Below are 20,585 nucleotides of genomic sequence, written 5' to 3' on the forward strand. Positions count from 1 at the left end.
ATTAGACTGAGGGCTGTGCAGAAGGAGAACAAGTCTAATAGAACATTTGAAGAGAAGGATTAAAAACTGGGAATCTGATTTTCAGAAGTGCTAAGCACCCACAAATCCAACTGAAATAAATAGGAGCTGCTGGTGCTCCGGACCTCTGGAAATCAAGCTCAGCATTTTTAGAAATGTCACTAGTGAGAGAATTACTAATTAATGTTTCTTGAAAATGAGTTCCATAGCTGATAAGACCCAGTATTGATATTTAGTTTGCTGGTTTAATTGTGGATTGCTATTACTGGAGTTGTTCAGGACTATGTGGTAAGAAGTTTGCTTCAAGTACATTTTCAACTGTAAGTCATCCATCTAACGTAGATATCAATGACAGCATTAGAGAAAATTATATGCAAGATGACATGGACATAAATAGGTAATGTTTCCCTTTAACTGCAGGAAAATTAGCATAATGATGGCTAGATCTGATGAAAGAAAGAGAAGTCAGATTTTTTTCAGATCTATGGAGCACAGAAAGGTCAAGTGGGACCATTTCTTCAATGAGTCATAGAATATTTTCTGCTGTGGATCTTGCTTCACTTACAAATTAAATACCTGGATACGGCTCTGAAGGTGTGTGTGTGATTTTGGATCCTATTCTCAGATTTTTCTTTATAATTATTTTATTGATGGAAGAGGGAAATCTGATATTTTAAACTAAGGTTGAGAATACATATTAGTAATTTAAGGTTAAAAAACCCATAGGCATATTAACATTTTCAAAACCAATAATTATAAATTTAGAAAATTCAGAGTTAAGATTACACTTAAAATAAATTTAAACATGTTAATGTATGTAATGCACACAAGCAACCTTGACTCTTCCTTACAGTGATGTCATCCTTTAATAACAGCTATGATTAAGGTAATTTTAGTGTTTGTGGTCCCAGATTAGATTAAATTGGTTTTTATAAACTTTTATTTTCATATCCCTTCCACTCTGTGGCATTAGCAGTTACTGACACAGCTTCATGACCTGGCAGAATGGAGAGAGTTGTCATAGAGTGGGGTTCTGCTAATTTTTCTGACTGTTTTTAGAAAGTGATGATGAGTGATTACTTCTCCTTCCCGAATGTTAACTTGGGGAATCGCACAGGGACCAGTTCTGTTGACCCTTCTGTTCAACATCTGTTATTCCATAAGTAGAGATCATGAGATGATATGGGCTATAACATATTCCCTATGCTCATGACACCTAGCTCTACATTTTCTCTCTTTTGACCCAGAAACTTACCCAATGTTTAGCAAAAACTGGACACGGCCTGAAAGCCATTTGGTTGGAGTCCAGTCTGGCAAGACAAAGGTAATGTTCATTGGCAAATGAAAGTGCTTTGAGGACCTGGTGAAAGCTACAGTTGTTCTATCATTTGACTGCATCTGCTCAACTGGTGTCAAAAATGGTTCACAGTCAAGGGAGGGTCTTACTAGACTCCTCACTATTCCTATATGTACAAGTCACATCAGGTAACAGAATATTCTTCTTTCACCTAAGGCTGACAAATAGACTTACTAGGTGAAATTCAAGGCACTGGTTCTCTTTTATACAGTTACACTTGAATGGTCTAGGCATAGGGTATTGAAAGGACTGCTCCACCATATCTAACCTACCATTGGTCTGCGTTCTTCTAGCACACTAGAATTTCTTGTCCTAAAGACTTAACACTTAAAAGTGCTGGTAGCAGAGTGTTTTTGATATTGAGGCTGTTCCTTAGAATTCATACCTTGTAGAAACACAATTAAGGATAAATCTGGCCACTTTTAGAAAGAGGCATCACTTTGCTCAGGCTTTTCAACATGTCTAAATCTTTGTTTCCTAGCCCAGTTGAAAGGGTGCTGCTGGAAGCAGCAGAGTATGCTATTTGGTCTCTTACTATGAATTTGAAACTCTCAGTTTGTTTCGTAATATGTTGATGACCACCAAATAAAGTGTGTAGTAATAATAAAGCTGACTAGAAATATCTTCTATTACACATCATGTAAAAAAAAGTCAGGTGACTATCTTAATGTACTTTTAATAAATATATTGGAAAACAATAGATTTGGACGAAATATGGTTCTTTAAGTCTGCATCCAGATATGTTGTTTGTCATTTATTTTTGCGAAATGACATTTTTTTGGCACTCATTGGTTCTTTTCCTAGGTGTGATTGCTTTCTATAGAAACTGGGGGTGGGTGGGATGAGTATGTGAGCTTTGAGAGACTTTCTCCAGTGCAACCTGGTCCCTATTGTAGAAGAAAGATTTGATTGTGCATGAAAACTTCCTCCTCCTTTCCCTTTCTTTTCCATTGTAATGCACCATTGACTTTCTGCTTGGGAGGCTCAAAAGAATCCCAGCCACAACACACACACTTCGGGGCAAATCTTACCTTCTGCAGCTGGGGAATGATGCTCCAGTTAAGAGTCTATGACAGGTAATAGTAGTTTAGGTAAACTGAGATAAAGAGCCGCTGATGGAGAAAGCAAAGTAATTAAAATGAACAAAGGAAAGAAATAAACTGAAAAGTAATAAGAATAAAAGTACTATAGTAAAGAAAGTGAAGCAAGAAAGACAGGAAATTCATTAGAGTAAATTAGGTGAGAGAGAGAAAATAGACTAGGGGAAGGCAACCTATGGCATGGGTGCCGAAGACGGCACTCAAACTGATTTTCAGTGGCATACAACAATAGTTTAGTTATATATTATAGACTTAAAGAAAGAGACCTTCTAAAAATGTTAAAATAGATTAGGGGCAAGTGAAACCTTAAATTAGAGTGAATAAATGAAGACTGGGCACACCAATTCTGAAAGGTTGCCGACCCCTGAAATAGATATAGTAATTGAAGGAGAGTATTAAGACAGTAGTTAGAGTAGAAAAGAAAACTCAGAGGAATTACATTATTCAAAGAGTATATTTTTATAGTTTCGTTTCTTTATGACTCACGGTTGCTGTTATCTTTTCAGAAGGTTACTCCGCTTCCAGACAAACATCGGTAAGGTACGTGGCTATGCACAAATGGGACTTTTCTTTCTCTGTGACCCGAGTTTGGATTGTGGTTGGGTGGTATTTTATTCGCTGTCTCCTACACTTTGTGTTGGATCTAAGTGGTGGAGCCCTGTACTGTCATCAGCTTCCGAAGGAGAAAAAGTTAAGTCAAGAAGTACCTGAGCCCTCAAGGACTGAGCTTTCCAGCCATTAGCAGTGGGGATGCTGCCGGCAGTTCGGGCAGAGCTCAGCTGCTTTTAATAATTGTACTGTTGTGACTCTTCTCCTGTTACTGGTTATGTGTCTGGGTGTGAAGAAAGATATGGGCGTGCACCGTTTCCCCACTTACATCCCGCGGTGCACTGTACCCGGTTCGCTCCCACCCCCTGTGTACCTTTGCTCTATCGCGCTTTCCGCTCCAGTTCGCCTCCACTGCCATACCCATCTCCTCCTTCACCAGAGGCTGCTGTATCTCACCCCACCTCCTTTCCCAGCCACTTCGCTCTCTCCTAACCCCCTTCTCCCTAATCCGATTTCTCTGGCCGCCTTTCCCTCTCTGCTCTCCCCACCGCCTGCCCCTAGCTCCTCTCCGCCCCCGCCTCTCGAGAGAGCCCGGGCAGCGGCTGCTGTGCAGTCTCCCTCCGCCCCCCCCCCCGGTGCGTCCGCCCCTTGAGCAGCTGGGCTCGGTCCTCCTAGCGCGTCCGCGGCGCTTAGCTCCTCCTTGTCCTTCCTCGCGTGATTTTTATCGCATCCATTTTTGTGCATTTATAAATAAATAACAATAATAATAATTAATACATCTTCTCCCCACCCCCGCGTCGATCGCCCGCGGGAAGCGGAGCCACGTAACCCCTGTGGCAGAAAAAAGCGTCGCTCCGGGCCGGCCGCGGGACCGGCAGGAGGACGCGGAGCCCCCTCCCGTGACTCCGGCTGTCGGCGCAGGGATGGGTTAAGCGGACTGTCTCCAGCAGCCTAGCGCGGCGGCAGCGGCGGCGAGGCCCGCACAGGAGCACCTGCAGCAGGAGGCGGCGGCGGCCGTCGGCGGCGCCCCACACACACAGCCCCGGCCACGGACCTCGGCGTGGAATTATGAGCCGGCTACCGCTGCCGGCGGCTGGGGCTCGCGTGCATCCTACGGGCTTTGCCCCCGCGGCAGAGCTCCTGTCACACACCTCCCGCTTCTTCCCCTGCAACCGACATTTCGGTAACGCTGGCGTCCCGGCAGCCGCTGGTTTCCGGGCTCGGACTCTTCCTCTGGCGCCGGGGTTAGCGTAATCTGGCCTCGCTCCTTCTCCTGGGGTCAATCCCGTCCCCCCGCTCTCTGTCTGGCCACCCCCTCGCTGCCCATCCCTCAGGTCTCCGCCCGTTCTGCTGCCCCCCTCCAGCTCCCTGTTCACTCTGCTTCGGCCCCCTTCCCGCGCGTCACTCTCCTCCCCCCCCCCCCGCGGCTCCCCTCACGAGTGGCAAAGTGTGTGTGTGTGAGGCCGGGCTTCCCCGGTCAGCCCCCTCCCCGGGGCGCTGTTGATTCATCAGGCTGCCTATTGATCCGCGTGCATTGACTTGTATGTATCGCTCCCCGCGCCGGCGGCTGCTGCCCCTGCCCGAGCGAGCCCCGTGTCTCCCGTCGCGTGGCTGAGCTCCACCAAACATGTCGGCTCCTGTCGGGCCGCGGAGCGGCCCTGCTCCTCCTCAGCCTCCTGCACCTCAGGCCCCGCAGTCGGAGATGCCCGACCTCAGCCACCTCACGGAGGAAGAGAGGAAGATCATCCTGGCTGTCATGGAGCGGCAGAAGAAGGAGGAAGAGAAGGAGCAGTCCGTGCTCAAGTAAGGGCAGCCCCCTCCTTTCCTACCCGCTCAGGGCCGCAGAGAGGGCCGGGGTGGCGGGCTGGACCCCAGCCGCCGAGGTGTTGCGGGGATTGGGGCTTGATTCTGTCGGGGCCCTACCTGCTGTGGGGAGGGGGGAGGCTGATGGGGGTGTGGAGGTGAGGCCGCTCGGCTGTGGTATTTGCTCCAGGTCCCCGGTGCTGTGTCCTCCCTCCCCCCAGCTCTCTGGGGACGGGGAGGCGGCTGGCATCGGGCAGAGGCTGGGGCTAGGCACCCAACATGGCCGCACAGGTGTTGCTGTTCTGACCCGGCGTGTGCAAGGGAAAGGGTCTCGACAGCTGGGGAGCTGCCGCGGGCTCGTTCCTGGCTGCGAGCGTGTGACGGGGCCCTGGTGCCGCTCGCCCCGACACCTCGGGCCGGAGATTTGTGGCCAGGGCCTAGGCTCTAACGGTCTCCAAGTGGGTTTGCAAGAGCCGCCATCTTCCTCCACCAGCGTCGCCCGCCCCAGCTCCGCGCCTCTTTCCTAGCTGAGGAAACGTCTCCGCGGGGTGGGGACTCGGCCCCTGGCACCTGTGGTTCCTAGTACCCTGTCCCGCTAACCACACGCCGGGCGGGGCCTGCCGGCTGCCAGCAGCTGGGACGCTGAGGAGGGAAGGACGTTTCCACAGCGGCTCTGTAACTTCAGCACCAGGGAACTGTCCAGACTGGTGGGGGGGCGTTTATGGCCCTGCTGTCCTTCCTTGTCTCTCCATCGCCTCCCTTCCGTCTGCCGACGGGTCCAGCTCTCAGCAGTTGTCAGGGATTGGGGAGACTTGTCTCAGAAGGCTCTACATTTTAACGCATTTTTGTTTCTTGGTGCAGCGGGAAGTGAAGGGTGCTAAGGAAATGCAAACTTTTTCTTGTGGTCTCGGTTATTTTTGCCTATCTAAAGCACTTGGAGAGGCATTCAGATCTATTGCTTGCAAGTTAATGTGAAGATACTGGGTTTGTAATCTGAATCCGTATGGTTGTCCCATATGTCTACTTACCAAACACATGTAAACACTCATGAAAACTGCTTCCCTACCTGGTGAAAACACCACATTCACCTCTAATGATTTAGAAGTATAAAATCACACTACTCTATACAATATTATGTGTGGAAATATGAAAAAGCCAGAAAAGAAGTGAAATAATATTTTTCACAGTGCCAATGGTTAGTGCAAAAAAGAGAGAACTCTATGATTTAGCACTGTCTCTTGACCATTGTGGTTTTCAGCTGTTCCTTCAAAATCTAGCTAAAAGCTATCTCTGGGCCTTGATGCTTGTTTGGAAGTGTGTGTTTTCCAGTCATTGTTTGATTAGGAATATGCTGACGGAAATTTAAACTATGGTTATTCTTTAAATAAAAGTTATTGAAGGCAAAAGAGTGCTCCACTTTTTAAATCCTTTTCAGTGTGCCTCTGCTTTAAAAATGCTTTAATATGTCAACATTTTGAAGAACACCAGTGTGAATTATACACTGGAAATCAAACTACATATCTAATTTGTAATTCTAATTCTAAATAATCAAAAGTAATTCAGGGTATTAAATAGCTGACATTTTAATATTATATAATTCATACTATTGTGGCACCCACATTTTAAAGTACTTAAAAGATTTGTTACATTTCTGAATAATATGGAGAATCAAAATAAAATAATGTACATTTTTAACTCAAAAGTTTTGTGTGTTTAAAAACACTAACAAGAAATTAAATTACAAGTTATTAATCAGAGGTATAGCTTCAATATATGAGAGTAGCATTAAAGATTAACAAATATTACTGGCAACTGTGTTTTGGATTCTATAATATTTGTGATTTTAATAATTACATTTACTGTAAGAAAGTAAGAATATCACTGATTTTTTAATAGTAAAAATCATATATAATTCTAAAATCTAAACATATGTTGTGTGTTTTAAATGTGATTGTAACCTATATGCATGAGGAGTCATAATTTTTTAGGAGTAAGGTTGTTACAAGGCTAAGAATTTCATGCATTATCACTAATGTGCATATTACAGGCAGGGTAATTTCCCAGTAATTTTAAGATAGGGAGAGGATTCCACTAACATCAAATGTAAGGATTATAAGTGTAAACAGATTTTCTATTTTTTTTTTAAATTTAAGTTTGCTCTGTTATTATCTGAGAACATATTCAGAACAGAAGGAAGTTTGTAGGGGAAAGGAATGCATGCAGTTGCAAAATAAAGTAAGGTGATACCACACCCTCCATTAGAACATTGAGAGAAGCATATGCATTCTATGAGGCTTAGTTTCCCATTGGTTTTATACTCAAACCTCCTATTGATGGAGCTATGTCAATTTATAACAGCTTAAGAGCTGATCCACCTTCTTCCCATTAAGGAGTGTCATTACTGTAATTTCAGCTTTTCACTTGAACACAGTGTGTGGATGGTGTGGTGGAGGTTGAGAATTGTGTGTAAGGTGTTGGAAAGGCTATATGCCAAAATATGTATGTACAGGATGGATTGAAACAACTATCTTATAGAAGTATTGTTGTCGATGGGAGTTAATAATAATTTACAGGACCTTGAGAAGTGATATGGTTTCAGGTAAACAACTTATCAATGTTATTTTCTAAAGGCATTTTATTTACTTTATTTAATGTGAAATATGCACTTGATAGTTTCAAAGCACTGTTTAGTCTAAAAGTGTTCTCTTTCTCTCTATTTACTAGAAAAAATACCATACAAAAACTTGTTCTACTCTCTTAGGTAAATATTTTGCAGTTTAACCTTCTTGACAGGTATGTTCCCCAATTTCTAAAAGAAAACAAGAACATTAATACAACATATACATTTAACTAATATTGTTATGATGCAGGTAGAGCCAAATTCTGCACTCCTTATTCAAGCAAAATTTCCATTGAAGGCAAACTTCTTTTGAAGTGAAATGGACTTTTGTCTGAATAAGAATTACAGGCTATATTACTCCATTTCATGAAAGTAAAACATGAGTGGGTAAAATTATGCTGGAAAGTCTGAGCTGACACTTGGAGAGGTCTTGTGATAACGTTCTTATTAGAGAATTGAGGGGGTAAGGATGGATTTCCTGTAAACTTTGGGGAAACTTATGATGACTGAATGTCAGTATGAGAGGCTACCCCCCCCTTCACATTCCTGCTTTCTTCCGTTCCATTTCAAGTTATTGCATGGTGCCCATCACTGTGATATTTTAGAACTTTCCAAACCTTCATTAAATAGTGTGACTAGTATCTGTCATGTGGACTGTTTATTTTTATTCCTCTCTTTTCTGTCTCCAGGGGGAAATATGTATGTCTATTTAAAAAAAAGAAGAATATATAAAAATTCCCTCTCTCTACATGCATGAATCTCTTTTGGGAAGTGGAGGTAGATGCTATAGAGTTTGAATCTGCAGGAGTTAATTTTGATAAGGTCAGCCTGAACTCCTGCTGAGATTTGTTGGGAGAAGATGACATGTAAAGTGGCTGTTTACCAGATCTGCTCCTGTCTCTGTCTCCTAAATGCACACAGCTGTAGCCATGCAGTGTTCCCAAGGAGGAGGAGGGATTAGGATACTGTGCTGATTCTTTTCTGAGCCTCTCTTCTGGAAGTTTTGGTACTACTGGAGTGGGGTTTCTGTTTCTTTCCTTCCTGCTTTATTGAATGTGGATTTGGCTCAGTGTAAGAGTTGCTGCAGCTGGCCCTTCGTTAAGGCTATCATTCTATAGTTAGATCACTCTGTTGTGTTTGTTTTTTCCTAAATCAACTATAGGCCTAAATTTGAGATCCCTTGCTTTTGTGTTTCAACCTAAAGCTATTTAAACATATATTATTGTAATTTATTTGTGAGGAAATTTATCTTTACTAGAAACTAGAGTAATGTTTTGATATTGGACTGTTATTTTTAATCTGAAAAACTGAACATTTAAAAAATGTTCCTTCCATAGAAAAAACATTTTGCTGAGATTTAACAAAAGTATTTGAATTAACAGGCAAAGTAAATGTAGTGTGATAAAAAATACTAAGTTAATTTACGTAACAGGACAGAAAAAGATTTTTGAGCAATATTTAATATACATAATATATGTACTCTTGATGCAGTAAATTTTTCCTCTACAATTTATACAAGTTCATCCTAATTAAACTACAAAAATGCAGATGTTTTGAACCTCTGTTGTTGTAGAGACTTTGTGTAGAATTTGCATGAACAGTTTTCATTTACAATATGTATGTTCTGCATCTTTTTTTCTAGTTTTATCCATGTAAGCTTCCTAACAGTTTTTCAGGTCATGTTGTCTCTATATAAATGAATTTATGATCCTAGTCTTGTGAGGTCCTGAGTGCCCTTCAACTTCCACTGATTTGATTGGCATTGAGGGCACTTTGCAGGATTGGGCTCTATGTTAGAAAAAAATGCAAATTAACTTAAGTCTCTGTATGAATCTGACTTTTGTATGGGAGGGCTGGCTTGAGGGGAGTGCTTATTGGGAGGTCTCATGAAGGGTAGTAAGGTGGCAACATTATTGCATAACAGACTTGGGAGTGGTCTTTGAGGTACATATGTGCTTGTCCAGTTTACCTTCAATGTCACCAGAGGTTGGGTAGCTATTTCAGGTGACTATGTTATAGTCTATAAAAACTAAGATAAAATGCTGTTCTCTGTAAAACCAACAGGAACAGGCTCTGAAAACGTACGTTTCATTGTTTCAGAGACATATTGTAATCCTATTTTATAAATAAACTGAAATTAGGTGTTCATTCACATGGTGCTGAGTGGGGTGTGGGCATGATTAACAGATTGGAAGAGGAAGTAGGAATGGATAGCACAGTGGACAAAGAAGATGATTTTCACAGCTGTGTTTTTTTTGACGCAGTGAAGTGACAGCTAAGGAGTTCAGGGAAGAGGAGTTCTCAGTAGTCATGAGGAAAGATGATCAAGTGTTTATGGCAGGAATGAAGTGACTTTGGAGAAGTAAAGGAAAAAATACTTAAGATTTAGCAGTAGTGCTGATGTGAGAGGAGATTGTTGCCTGAGAGTTCTAATCCTGATCTGTTAGTTTGTGGTCTTCAGGGTTACATGAACTATTTGTATGTGTTACTGCTATATAAAATATGATTAAAGCTTCCCTACCTCACAGGGATGTTATGCAAATTGATTAGTTAGTATAAATCCTATTTTTTAAAGATAGAAAACATGAAATGTTCAGTGTTTTGATTTTTTGGGGTGTGTGTGCCTATATAAAGTGATCATTCTTTTTATGTTTTTTCTGAAGTGCAAATAGGAGTATGAGGGATTCAAAATTTGTAAGATTTTGTAAATTTTGAGGGCCCACTGGTCTGAGTAATGCCAGCCCAAGATTCTTGAAAATAAAACAGCTGGTTACCAAAGGGGCGGAGTGGGGAAAAGGGTAGAACAAAGATCCTTTAGTCCAAGCATGCATCAAACTTCCTGCCTATTCAAAACCTCAGACTGTGGGGCAGCCAAGGAGGAGGCAGAGGGTTGCCTCTGGTGGAATCTCTGCCTCTTTCTCAATGGCTCTAAAGATCTTGAGTTGAATGTAACTGAGCGCTGCCTAAAATATAGGTGCTGGGATACAGAGCCCTGGAAGGACAGAGTTGCTCTTTCATCCTTTAAAATATGGAGAGCTTTGTCTGTCCCACTGCTGAAGAAGCTTTCCCTCAAATGGGAGGTCTTCAATTATTGCCTGAACCTCAGTTGAAGTTCCAGAGGACTGAGGCCAGGACAACCTCATCCTGCTTATTTCAGTGGCCATGGTGTGCCCTACTGTATCATGTGTCCAGTGCAGTCTGGCAAGATGTTTGAGCAACCAGTTGGCCATAAGCTATTTAAGCAACTCCTGGAGTTCCTTGAGTACCGATCAACAAAATTAGACAGTTTGTCCCAAATTAAAGACATATGTTGAGCAGCACTTGGTAATTTGCTGATTTTGTTTGAAGGCTTGATGAAAAAATCCATTTTTGGGGGGATCATTTTTCCTTGGGGTGACTTTAGTGGACTTTGCTATTTTGTTCTCTCCTGTACGACTTGCACAGCAAGAGAGCCAGATGCAGGATGAGAGTAAGTGTTCAAATCCTTTGCAGGGACTTGACCTTCTGTCTGCTGTCTTAGAGGTAGTTGAGATGGAAGCAGGCTCATGCTAGATGGATTTGACAGATTCCAGCATGCCATTCTTTATTGGCATGGCTAATTTCCTGGGTGTTAGTTAATGCAATATGTTTAAGAACTTATGGTGGTTTTCTTGAATAGTCTCCAGGGGAATGTCTAAGATTTCTGCATGCACTTTAAGTACTTGAAAACATTATTCATCTGTAAAGATGGATGTAGGTGGATTTGCTGCCTCAGCAAAAGAAGATGAGGATATTGTGGATGGGACTGGATGCTCTTTCTCTGGAATATTCTTGTCTACTTTTTTTTCTAAAAGATATGCTCTGGAAATTTTTTTGGAGAAGTTCTATGGCCTGTCTTATATAGGAGATCAGACTAGATGATAAGAAAGGCCCTTTCTGGCCTTGGAATCTATTAAAGTGTTGTATTTTTTGAGGTAGATAACCTATGACTGTAGTCAACATTTCTTATTCAAGCAACATTCCCATGATTTCATTATGTGTTTTGCTGAATACAGAGTGAAGGATGTAACATACAGTTTTGTTTTGTTTTTGTTTACTTATGCTGTACAACATATGTATATGGTGAAGATGAATTTAAATGTTGTCTTGAAATAGTGGAAAATAGAAAGTATAGGAAGATATAGGAAGAAGAAACTGGAGTGAAGAAGGACATGACACTCTTCTCCTGTCTTTGTTTCTTTTCCTCTCCCCTTGTTTTTTGTTTGATTATTCCACTGGGCTGTGCCACTTCTTCCTCCTTTCTGTAAAGTTTCTAGCACCCTTTTGGATGCTGGATAAATAATAATAGTGGTAGGGTTACTTCTTGTCAGTGACTTAACAGAATGTGTTTTGTAGAAGAGGGCAGACTCCAAATGGGTAGTAGTGAATAGGAATAGGGAGTTGATTTTACATCTCTATACAGTGTTGGTGAGACCGATAATGTGTTCTAATGTCCACATTTTTAAGTTGAAAAATTGGAGCGAGTACAGAAAAGAACCACCTCAATTATTTGAGAGCTGTAGAAAATGCCTTACACTGAGAGACTTTGAGTTAAAACTGTTCAGTTTATCAAAGAGAAGATTGAGAGGTGCTTGATTAGTGAGTATGTACTTTCACAGAGAGAAAATACGAGGTAGTAAAGGGCTCTTTATTCCAACAGAGAAAGACATAACAAGAACAAATGGCTTGAAGCTGGAGCCAAACAAATTCAAATGAGAAATAAGGTACAAATTTGTAATAGTGAGGATGATTAACCATGAAAAACAAACAACCAAGGGAAGTGATGGATTCTCTACCATGTGATGCCTTCAGATTAAGACCAGACGTCTTTCTGTAAGTTATGCTTTAATCAAACACAAGTTATTGGGTTCAATACAAGGAGAACTGAGTGAAATTTAATGGCCTGTGATATACAGGAGAACAGACTATTTGAGCTCATGGCCACACCTGGCCTTAAACGCTATGAATTTATGAGTAAGATAATTTAAAACCTATGAAAACATTGAAAGTGATTTTTGCATTGAAATTAAATCTTAGTTACAGTATATATTGTAAGTTCTAAATTGTACAGAACAAAATTGTCAGTCTAACCTGATTTAAAAAGTATATTTTTCCCCAAACCAGTTTTAAAATATTTGCAGTGAGCATATCCATTTTCTCTTTCCATAATGAGAAGAAAAAAGTAATAAAAGGGTTCTAACTTTGAATTTAAGACAGTGAGATTACTTATGTGTAAAGTTATTCATGTGCATAAACCTTCATTCTGCACTTTAAAGGCAGGCACAAGAGCTCAGGAGGAGTTTTTTTATTTTTCCAAGATGGGTGCCAGCACCCTCTTCTGGCATGCTTGAAGTATTACAAAATATTGAGAGCCGAGTCACATAAAGATAAGATGTTCCTTGGTGCACGCTTTGCTAGCTCTCCTTGTCTGGAAGTCTGTTTGCCTTTGTCTATTTTTAGTGCTTTCTTTTGCTTCCAGCTGTTGAAGTGAGGCCCAGGGTTCAAATAAAATGAACCTTTGCACCAGCTCTGCTCAACATTTGTGCAGCCACTCCCTCGTTCATCAGTGTTACTGGTAAAGGCTATTTGAGGAGATTAGGGGTTGGTTTTTAAAACGGACGCTAGCTTTACACATATGGAGAGGTGAGGGAAAATGTGCTTCTATGCCATCTTTTCACTTCCCTGATTCTAGGGCCAGCTGGAGGCTGAAACAGATCTGATGTAATTTAGAGCAGCTTCAGGACTCAGTGGCTGCAGTGACAGAAAGAAAGAAAAAAAGACAAAACAAACAATACAAGCAGTAAACAGTGGTTACTTCAGATACAATACCTTCTGTATGTCTTTCTGTGGAGAGCTTTCAGCAGAGATTACAGTTTAAAAGTGGATCCTCTTCTGGTGGGGACACTCTTCTTTAAGTAAGATCAGACAAAAATCAGTAGTGAGTCCAGGCTCAGTGTATCATAGATAATAAAAGCAGTTTATATGTAGGCAAAGGAATTTCATTTAAAGGTTATTGAATCCTGTTTGATTTATCATGGGTAATATAAATAGTTTATAAATGGGCAAAGGTGAGTGATCTTAAATAAGTCCTATGAAACCAAAAAAAGAATTTAAATTGGTTACTGAAAAGAAAACATTAAAAGAGCAGTCTTCAGATGGGCAAATTAATGAATATTAAATTCAATTAATGAATACTCAAGATAGTCCCAGGAAGACAGCAAAGAGCTACAAAAGGATCTCTCAAAACTGAGTGACTGGAAACAAAATGGCAGATGAAATTCAATGTTGATAAATACAAAGTAATGCACTTTGGAAAACATAATCCTAACTAGACATATAAAATGATAGAGTCTAAATTAGCTGTTACCACTCAAGAAACAGATCTTGGACTCATTGTGGCTAGTTCTCTGAAAATACCCACTCAATGTGCAGCAGCAGTCAAAAAATGAACAGTATGTTGGGAATCATTAAGAAAGGGATAGATAATAAGACAGAAAATATTATATTGCCTCTATATAAATCCATGGTATTCCCACATCTTGCATACTGCATGCAGATGTGATTGCCCCATCTTAAAAAAAAGATATATTGGAATTGGAATAGATTCAGAAAAGGGCAACAAAGTGATTAGGGGTATAGAACAGCTTCCCTGTGAGGAGAGATTAATAAGACTGGGACTTTTCAGCTTGGAAAAGATACGACTAAGGGGGGATATCACACAGGTCTTTAAAATCATGACTGGTGTGGAGAAAGTAGATAAAGAAGTGTTATTTACTCCTTCTCATAACAAAAGAACTAGGAGTCACCAAATGAAAGTAATAGGCAGCAGGTTTAAAACAAACAAAAAGGAAATATTTCTTCACACAACACACAGTCAACCTGTGAAACTTTTTCCCAGAGGATGTTGTGAAGGCCAAGATTACAACAGAATTAAAAAGAAAAAAACTAGATAAATTCATGGAAGATAGGTCCATCAATGGCTATTAGCCAGGATGGGCAGGGATGGTGTCCCTAGCCTCTGTTTGCCAGAAGCTGGAAATGAGTGACAGGGAATGGATCACTTGATGATTGGCTGTTCATTCCCTCTGGGGCACCTGGCATTGGCCACTGTCGGAAGACAGGATACTGGTCTAGATGGACTTTTGGTCTGACCCAGTTTAGCCATTCTGATGTTCTTAATATTAAAAATCTTAAGTTCAAATTAAATCTCACTATTTATCTCTGTTTACCAAGGTTAGTTTATGTCTCCTTTCCAGCAGTACACTGTCTAAACAATCTCATGTTTAACAGGAAAACCCATTAGCATCTTACATTACAATAGCATTTCAATATTCAATTAAAACTATTACAACAATTTAAATCTAATCTATTGGCAGTGCTTTTGCAAACTCCATCTTGTCTCACCAATGATACTGAAGTCTTGGTGATGTCATCCTGTTGCAGCAATTGTGCTCAGGGTTGGCTCCAAGCACCAGCACGCCAAGCGCGTGCCTGGGGCAGCAAGCCACGGGGGGCGCTCTGCTGGTTGCCGCAAGGGCGGCAGGTGTTGTGTATTTGGTTGTCACCGTTTTTGTTCCTATGGCAACTGAGTTAGATTATTAGGGGAAAGCTCAGCCAGCTTCGGCCGGTTAGGCGAGCTCTGTGTCTGTAAATAAATGGTAGTTTTGTTAGCTGTCTGCTGTCTGGCCTCAAGTGATTTCTTTCTAAACTGGCTGCCCTCAAGGATATAACAAGTGGCGAAGATAGATGGGATTCTGGTGCTGTTCCAGTAACAGAAGGAAGTAGAAGTCAAGGTAAAGAACAAACAAACAAAAAAACTGCTTGTTTGCACTGACTGTGAAAGTGAAACTAAAAATCATGGCTACTCTGACCGGGCCACTGGAACCTTTTGATGAGAATATAGTGCAATGGCATGTGTATACTGAGTGTTTTGAGCTTTTTGTTATTGCAAATGACATTACAGAAGAGAAGAAGATGCCAATATTCTCAAGTGTTGTAGGGGCTAAAACCTACTCCCTGCTATGCAACTTACTACACCCTGTTAAGCCTGAGACTAAATTTTACAGTGACATTGTGGAAATCCTGGCCTCCCGTTTTTCCCCAAAACCACTAGTAGTTGCTGAAAGATATTGGTTCCACAAAAGAGACCAAAAAGAAGATGAAACAGTTGTACAATTTGTAGCAATTTTAAAAAAGCTAGCAGAACACTGTGAATTTAAAGAGAAGTTAAATGATGCCCTGCGTGACAGGTTAGTGTGTGGCCTGTACAGTGAAGTTATACAGAAGTGCCTACTGACAGAGGCTCAGCTTACATTACAGAAGGCTGTTGATATTGCTGTCTCCATGGAATTGGCTACAAGGGAGGCGCAATACATCGGTGCATCCCCTAGGGTGCAAAAAGTGTCACAAGAACCTACCCACAAAACTGTGCAGAGTCAGGAATTTACCGCTGTGGTAAGCCAGGTCACCAGGCATCAGAATGCTGGTGTAAGGACCTGGTGTGTCGACACTGCGGCAAAAAGGGACACATGGAGTGTGCCTATAAACAAAAGAAAAAGAAGCCTGTGATCTGGCCGACAAAAAGAGGAACCCTGCATACCCTAGAGCAGACCCAGGATGATCAAGGTGACACCTCATCGCAAGAGGAAGTGCCACTGCATGTTTTATCTTTGGCAGTGGACTCACATGAATACTGGGTAACCCCGTTGTTGGAGGGCAAACCTATACGCATAGAACTGGACACCGGTGCAGCTGTCTCACTGGTCTCCGAGACTGCGTATAAAGAAAAGCTACAGCATCTTCCGCTTAAGGTAACAAAAACTGTTCTGAAGACGTATACGGGAGAAGCTGTGCCCATGTTGGGCACTATTGATGTTAAAGTGGAGCTCAATGGACAGGCTGCTGAATTGCCACTGTTTGTGGTGAGAGGTAACTACCCCGCCTTAATGGGTAGGTCTTGGCTTGGGAAGATTCAGCTGAACTGGGCAGAAGTGCACCGGATGACTAAAGAAGAAACCAGTCTAACCCCTATACTAAGGAAACATGCTGCTGTTTTTGGAGAGGATTTGGGAAGTATGAAGGGAATCACTGTGACATTGAACATTAAACCTGACAGTCCACCAAAATATCTGAAAGCCTGAACTGTGCCATATGCCATCAGGCCAAAAGTTGAAGCGGACCTGGAGCTCCTGGTCACCAATGGAGTCCTAATACCAGTTACCCATAGCCCATGGGCCACTCCTATCATTCCAATAGTGAAGAAAGACGGCTGTCTCTGGATTTGTGTTGATTTTAAAGTCACTGTCAACCCAGTGTTGTGTGCAGAGCAATACCCGCTTCCCCGCATTGATGATCTCTTTGCAGGCCTGGCTGGGGGACAAAAGTTCAGTAAGATTGATCTGAGTGAAGCATATTTACAGATGCACGTTGATGAAAAGTCCCAAGAGCTGTTGATTATTGTGACTCATAAGGGGCTTTAACAATACTGTCGCCTACCCTTCGGAATAACATCTGCTCCCGCCCTGTTCCAGAGGGCTATGGACCAGATCATGTGTGGCTTCTCAGGAGTTCAGTGCCATCTGGATGATATCCTGGTCACTGGAGGGAATGAAGAGATCACTTAAAGAATTTAGAGGCTACCCTACAAAGACTAGAAGAGTATGGCCTATGAGTTCGCAAAGACAAGTGTGAATTCTTCAAGCTCTCTGAATATATGGGACACATCATTGATTCTGCAGGTCTTCATAAGGCCCCTGCAAAAGTTAAAGCTATTGTGGAGGCTCCCCCCACCTCGAAATGTAAGCCAGCTGCGCTCGTTTCTAGGACTACTGAACTATTATGGAAAGTTCATCTCACAGTTAGCCACACTGCTAAAAGCACTTCATGAACTCCTTGGGCAGAACAAGGCCTGGAAGTGGACTGAAGCCTGTGATGTTGCATTTAACAAAGCTAAGGATGCATTGCTAAATTCTGAAGTTCTAATGTACTTTGATCCATCCTTACCCCTACAATTGGCCTGCGATTCCTCCCTTTATGGAGTGGGAGCAGTCGTGTCACACATTATTCCTTTGGGAGAAGAGAGACCTATTGCTTTTGCTTCACGCACTTTAAGCAAAGCAGAAACTAACTACGCCCAAATGTAACGTGAGGCATTAGGAATTGTTATTGGAATTTGGAAGTTTCATCAGTACCTGTTTGGGCGGAAGTTTACTCTTCTCACAGACCATCGACCTCTGACATCAGTTTTTGGACCCTACACAGGCATTCCCCCATTAGCTGCTAGTCGTATGCAACATTAGGCATTGTTACTTTCAGCACACACATATGAAATCAAATATCGGAAATCCACTCCGCACGGCAATGCAGATGGCCTCTCAAGGTTGCCTTTGCCGGTCAAACATCAAGATAATGCCCAAAAGGAAATCTTCTACTTTGAACAGGTAGAGAATACACCCATCACTGCTACTCAGATAAAGAAGGCAACTCACATTGACCCAGTATTGTCCCAAGTTATGGACCTGGTGATGCATGGAAAATCTCGACAAACCTCTCCGGTCTCACCCAACCTTGTTACCTACTGTAAGCCGGCGGTGTCGGGGCTCATTCCTCTCAGGCGCAGCGGGGAGCCAGGGCGCCTCCTTACACACAGCAGTCCGGGTAGGCCTAACCCCTCAGCAGGCGTTGAGGGAATAAAGGGTCTGCAAACAAAGTATATCAGCTCAGGCCCTTGGGCAGGGCGGGGCCGTAGCAGTTCAGGCTCAGGCTTCAGCAGGCTGAGCAAACACAGTATCCCAGAAGTCTATACAGCAGGCCTCCTCAGGCCAGGGAGAGGGGGAGTCTGCCACCCTTGGGGGGGTGGCAGGGGGAACGCAGGCCCTCCCACTCCACTGCGTTCCAGCCCGGGGCCCTAGCAGCGGCAAAGGTACGCTGCTGTCAGTGGGGATCCTGGCCGAAACACACTGACATGGGTTCAGGCTCTTCAGGAGCCAAACCAGGGTCAGCTACCCCCGGGCCACTTCCGACCTCCCCCTCTCTGGGTACCTGTCTCTCACCAGCTTCGTCTGGGGGGTCCCAGACCATGGGCTCATCTGGGTACCGGTCGTAGGGAGGCTCAGGCAGCTCCTTGGGATACTGGTCGTAGGGAAGCTCAGGCCGTTCCTCGGGATACCGGGCACAAGGCAGGTCAGGCCGACATTCCTCCGGGTACCGGGTATGAGGCAAATCCGGCCAGCATTCCTCCGGGTAGTGAGCGTGGGGCAGGTCAGGCCAGTGCTCCTCTGGATACCGAGCGTGAGGCAGGTCAGGCCAGCGTTCCTCCGGGTAGTGAGCACAGGGTAGGCTGGGCCCGGCAGGAGCTTGGGCTCCAGCGTCTGTCCTCTCCGGCAGCCGGCCGCCAACTGAGCGCTTGGGCCGGGCTTTTATACTTCCTGTCCCGCCCCTTGACTTCCGGGGGCGGGGACAGGCGATGGTGGCTCCGCCCACTGAGGCACCTGCTCTGGCTCGTCCCTCTCAGGCGCGGCGGGGAGCCAGGGCGCCTCCTTACATACCCCCTCCCTCAAGGCTGGCTCCCGGGCAACGGGGCCAGGCTCGTCCATACCTCCCAAGCGGGAAAGGAAGTCAGCATTGGCGTGGTCCTTTCCAGCCCTGTGGTGGACGGTGAAGGCGTAGGGCTGCATAGCAAAGTACCCCCGTTGAAGTCACATGTTGTGGTCCTTCATACGGCACAACCATTGGAGGGCGGAGTGGTCAGTGACCAAGGTGAATGGGGTCCCAAGGAGGTGGTAACGCAGGGCATCGCAGGCCCACTTCGCCGTGAGGGCTTCCTTTTCGACCACTGCATAGTTCTGCTCTCTGGGGAACAGCTTCTGGCTGACGTAGAGGACCAGATGCTCCTCTCCATCCACCTCCTGTAAGAGGACAGCCCCGAGCCCCACTTCTGATGTGTCAGTCTGCAGGACGAATGGTCGATGGAAGTCAGGGCTAAATAAGACCGACTTTCTACAGAGGCTTGCCTTAAGTGACTGGAAAGCCTCGTCACACTTGGAGGTCCAGCGTACTTGTTGCGGGCTGTCCTTGGTGAGGAGCCCGGTCAAGGGGGCGGCCATCGCCGCAAACTGGGGGATGAACTGTCAATAATATCCCTCCAGCCTCAAGAACTGGAGGACTTGGCGCTTCGTGGTCGGCGGAGGACAGGCTGCGATGGCCTGAACCTTGTTCACGAGAGGTTTCACTTGCCCATTTCCGACGGTATACCCCAAGTAGGTGGTCTCCCGCCAGCCGATGCGGCACTTCCTAGGGTTGGCCATTAACCCGGCCGCCCACAAGGACCTTAGGATGGCGGCAACCTCTTCTAGGTGAGTCTCCCACTGCCAACTATAGATGACTATGTCATCTAGATAGGCTGCGGCGTAGTCGTGATGTGTTTGGAGGAGGCTGTCCATCAAGCGCTGGAACGTGGCGGATGCCCCATGAAGGCTGAAGGGCATCCGCGTGAAGTGATACAGGCTGGTCGGAGTGGCGAACGCGGTCTTCTCCCTGGAGGCCGGTTCCAGGGGGATCTGCCAATACCCCTTGCTTAAGTCCAGGGTAGTTATATAGCGAGCCTCCCCCAGCTGGGCCAGCAGCTCATCTATCCGGGGCATGGGCTAGGCGTCAAACTTGGAGATGGCGTTAATGCGCCTAAAGTCAATACAAAATCGCTGGGAGCCATCGGGCTTTGGCACCAGGACGACTGGACTACGCCACTCACTTTGCGAAGGTTTGATTACTCCCAGGTCTAGCATCGCCCACACCTAGTTGTCAATGATCCGCCTTCGGTGATATGGCAGGGGTCGGGTCGTGGCCCGGATCACCACCCCCGGCTCCGTCTGAATCTGATGATAGACCATGGAGGTGTGTCCCGGCTGGGCCGTAAATGTATGGGGGAACGCTTGAAGGAGGCAGCGGGTCTGCTCGAGCTGTTCTTTCGTCAGCGTTTCCCTAAGCTGGGGTCCCTCGGGGTCTTCATTGGGGTGTACCTGAGGCCGTAGCTCGGGTTCTGGTGAATAGGGATTGATCAACAACCCTTCTCGTTCCCCCAGGGCTTGAGGAGGTTAACGTGGTACCGTTGGAGCTCTTTCCG

The 20,585-nt window shown here is 44.3% G+C and overlaps 1 protein-coding gene across 29 annotated transcripts in view; it reads left to right on the forward strand.

Moving 5' to 3' along the window:
- The first annotated feature begins 4,074 nt into the window (after positions 1-4,074).
- Positions 4,075-20,585, forward strand: part of RIMS2 (regulating synaptic membrane exocytosis 2) — an 884,385-nt gene continuing 867,874 nt past the window's right edge. For all 29 annotated transcript variants that reach the window (XR_003999196.1, XR_003999198.1, XR_003999197.1 and 26 more), the window contains exon 1: positions 4,075-4,827. Coding sequence is in view for 26 of the 29 variants with exons in the window: in XM_030553644.1 (XP_030409504.1) it covers positions 4,652-4,827 (176 nt within the window). In the remaining 3 variants the exon portion in view is untranslated. The remainder of the gene's footprint in view (positions 4,828-20,585) is intronic.

This window comes from Gopherus evgoodei, chromosome 2, assembly GCF_007399415.2.
Source record: "Gopherus evgoodei ecotype Sinaloan lineage chromosome 2, rGopEvg1_v1.p, whole genome shotgun sequence".
NCBI classification, from domain to species: domain Eukaryota; kingdom Metazoa; phylum Chordata; order Testudines; family Testudinidae; genus Gopherus; species Gopherus evgoodei.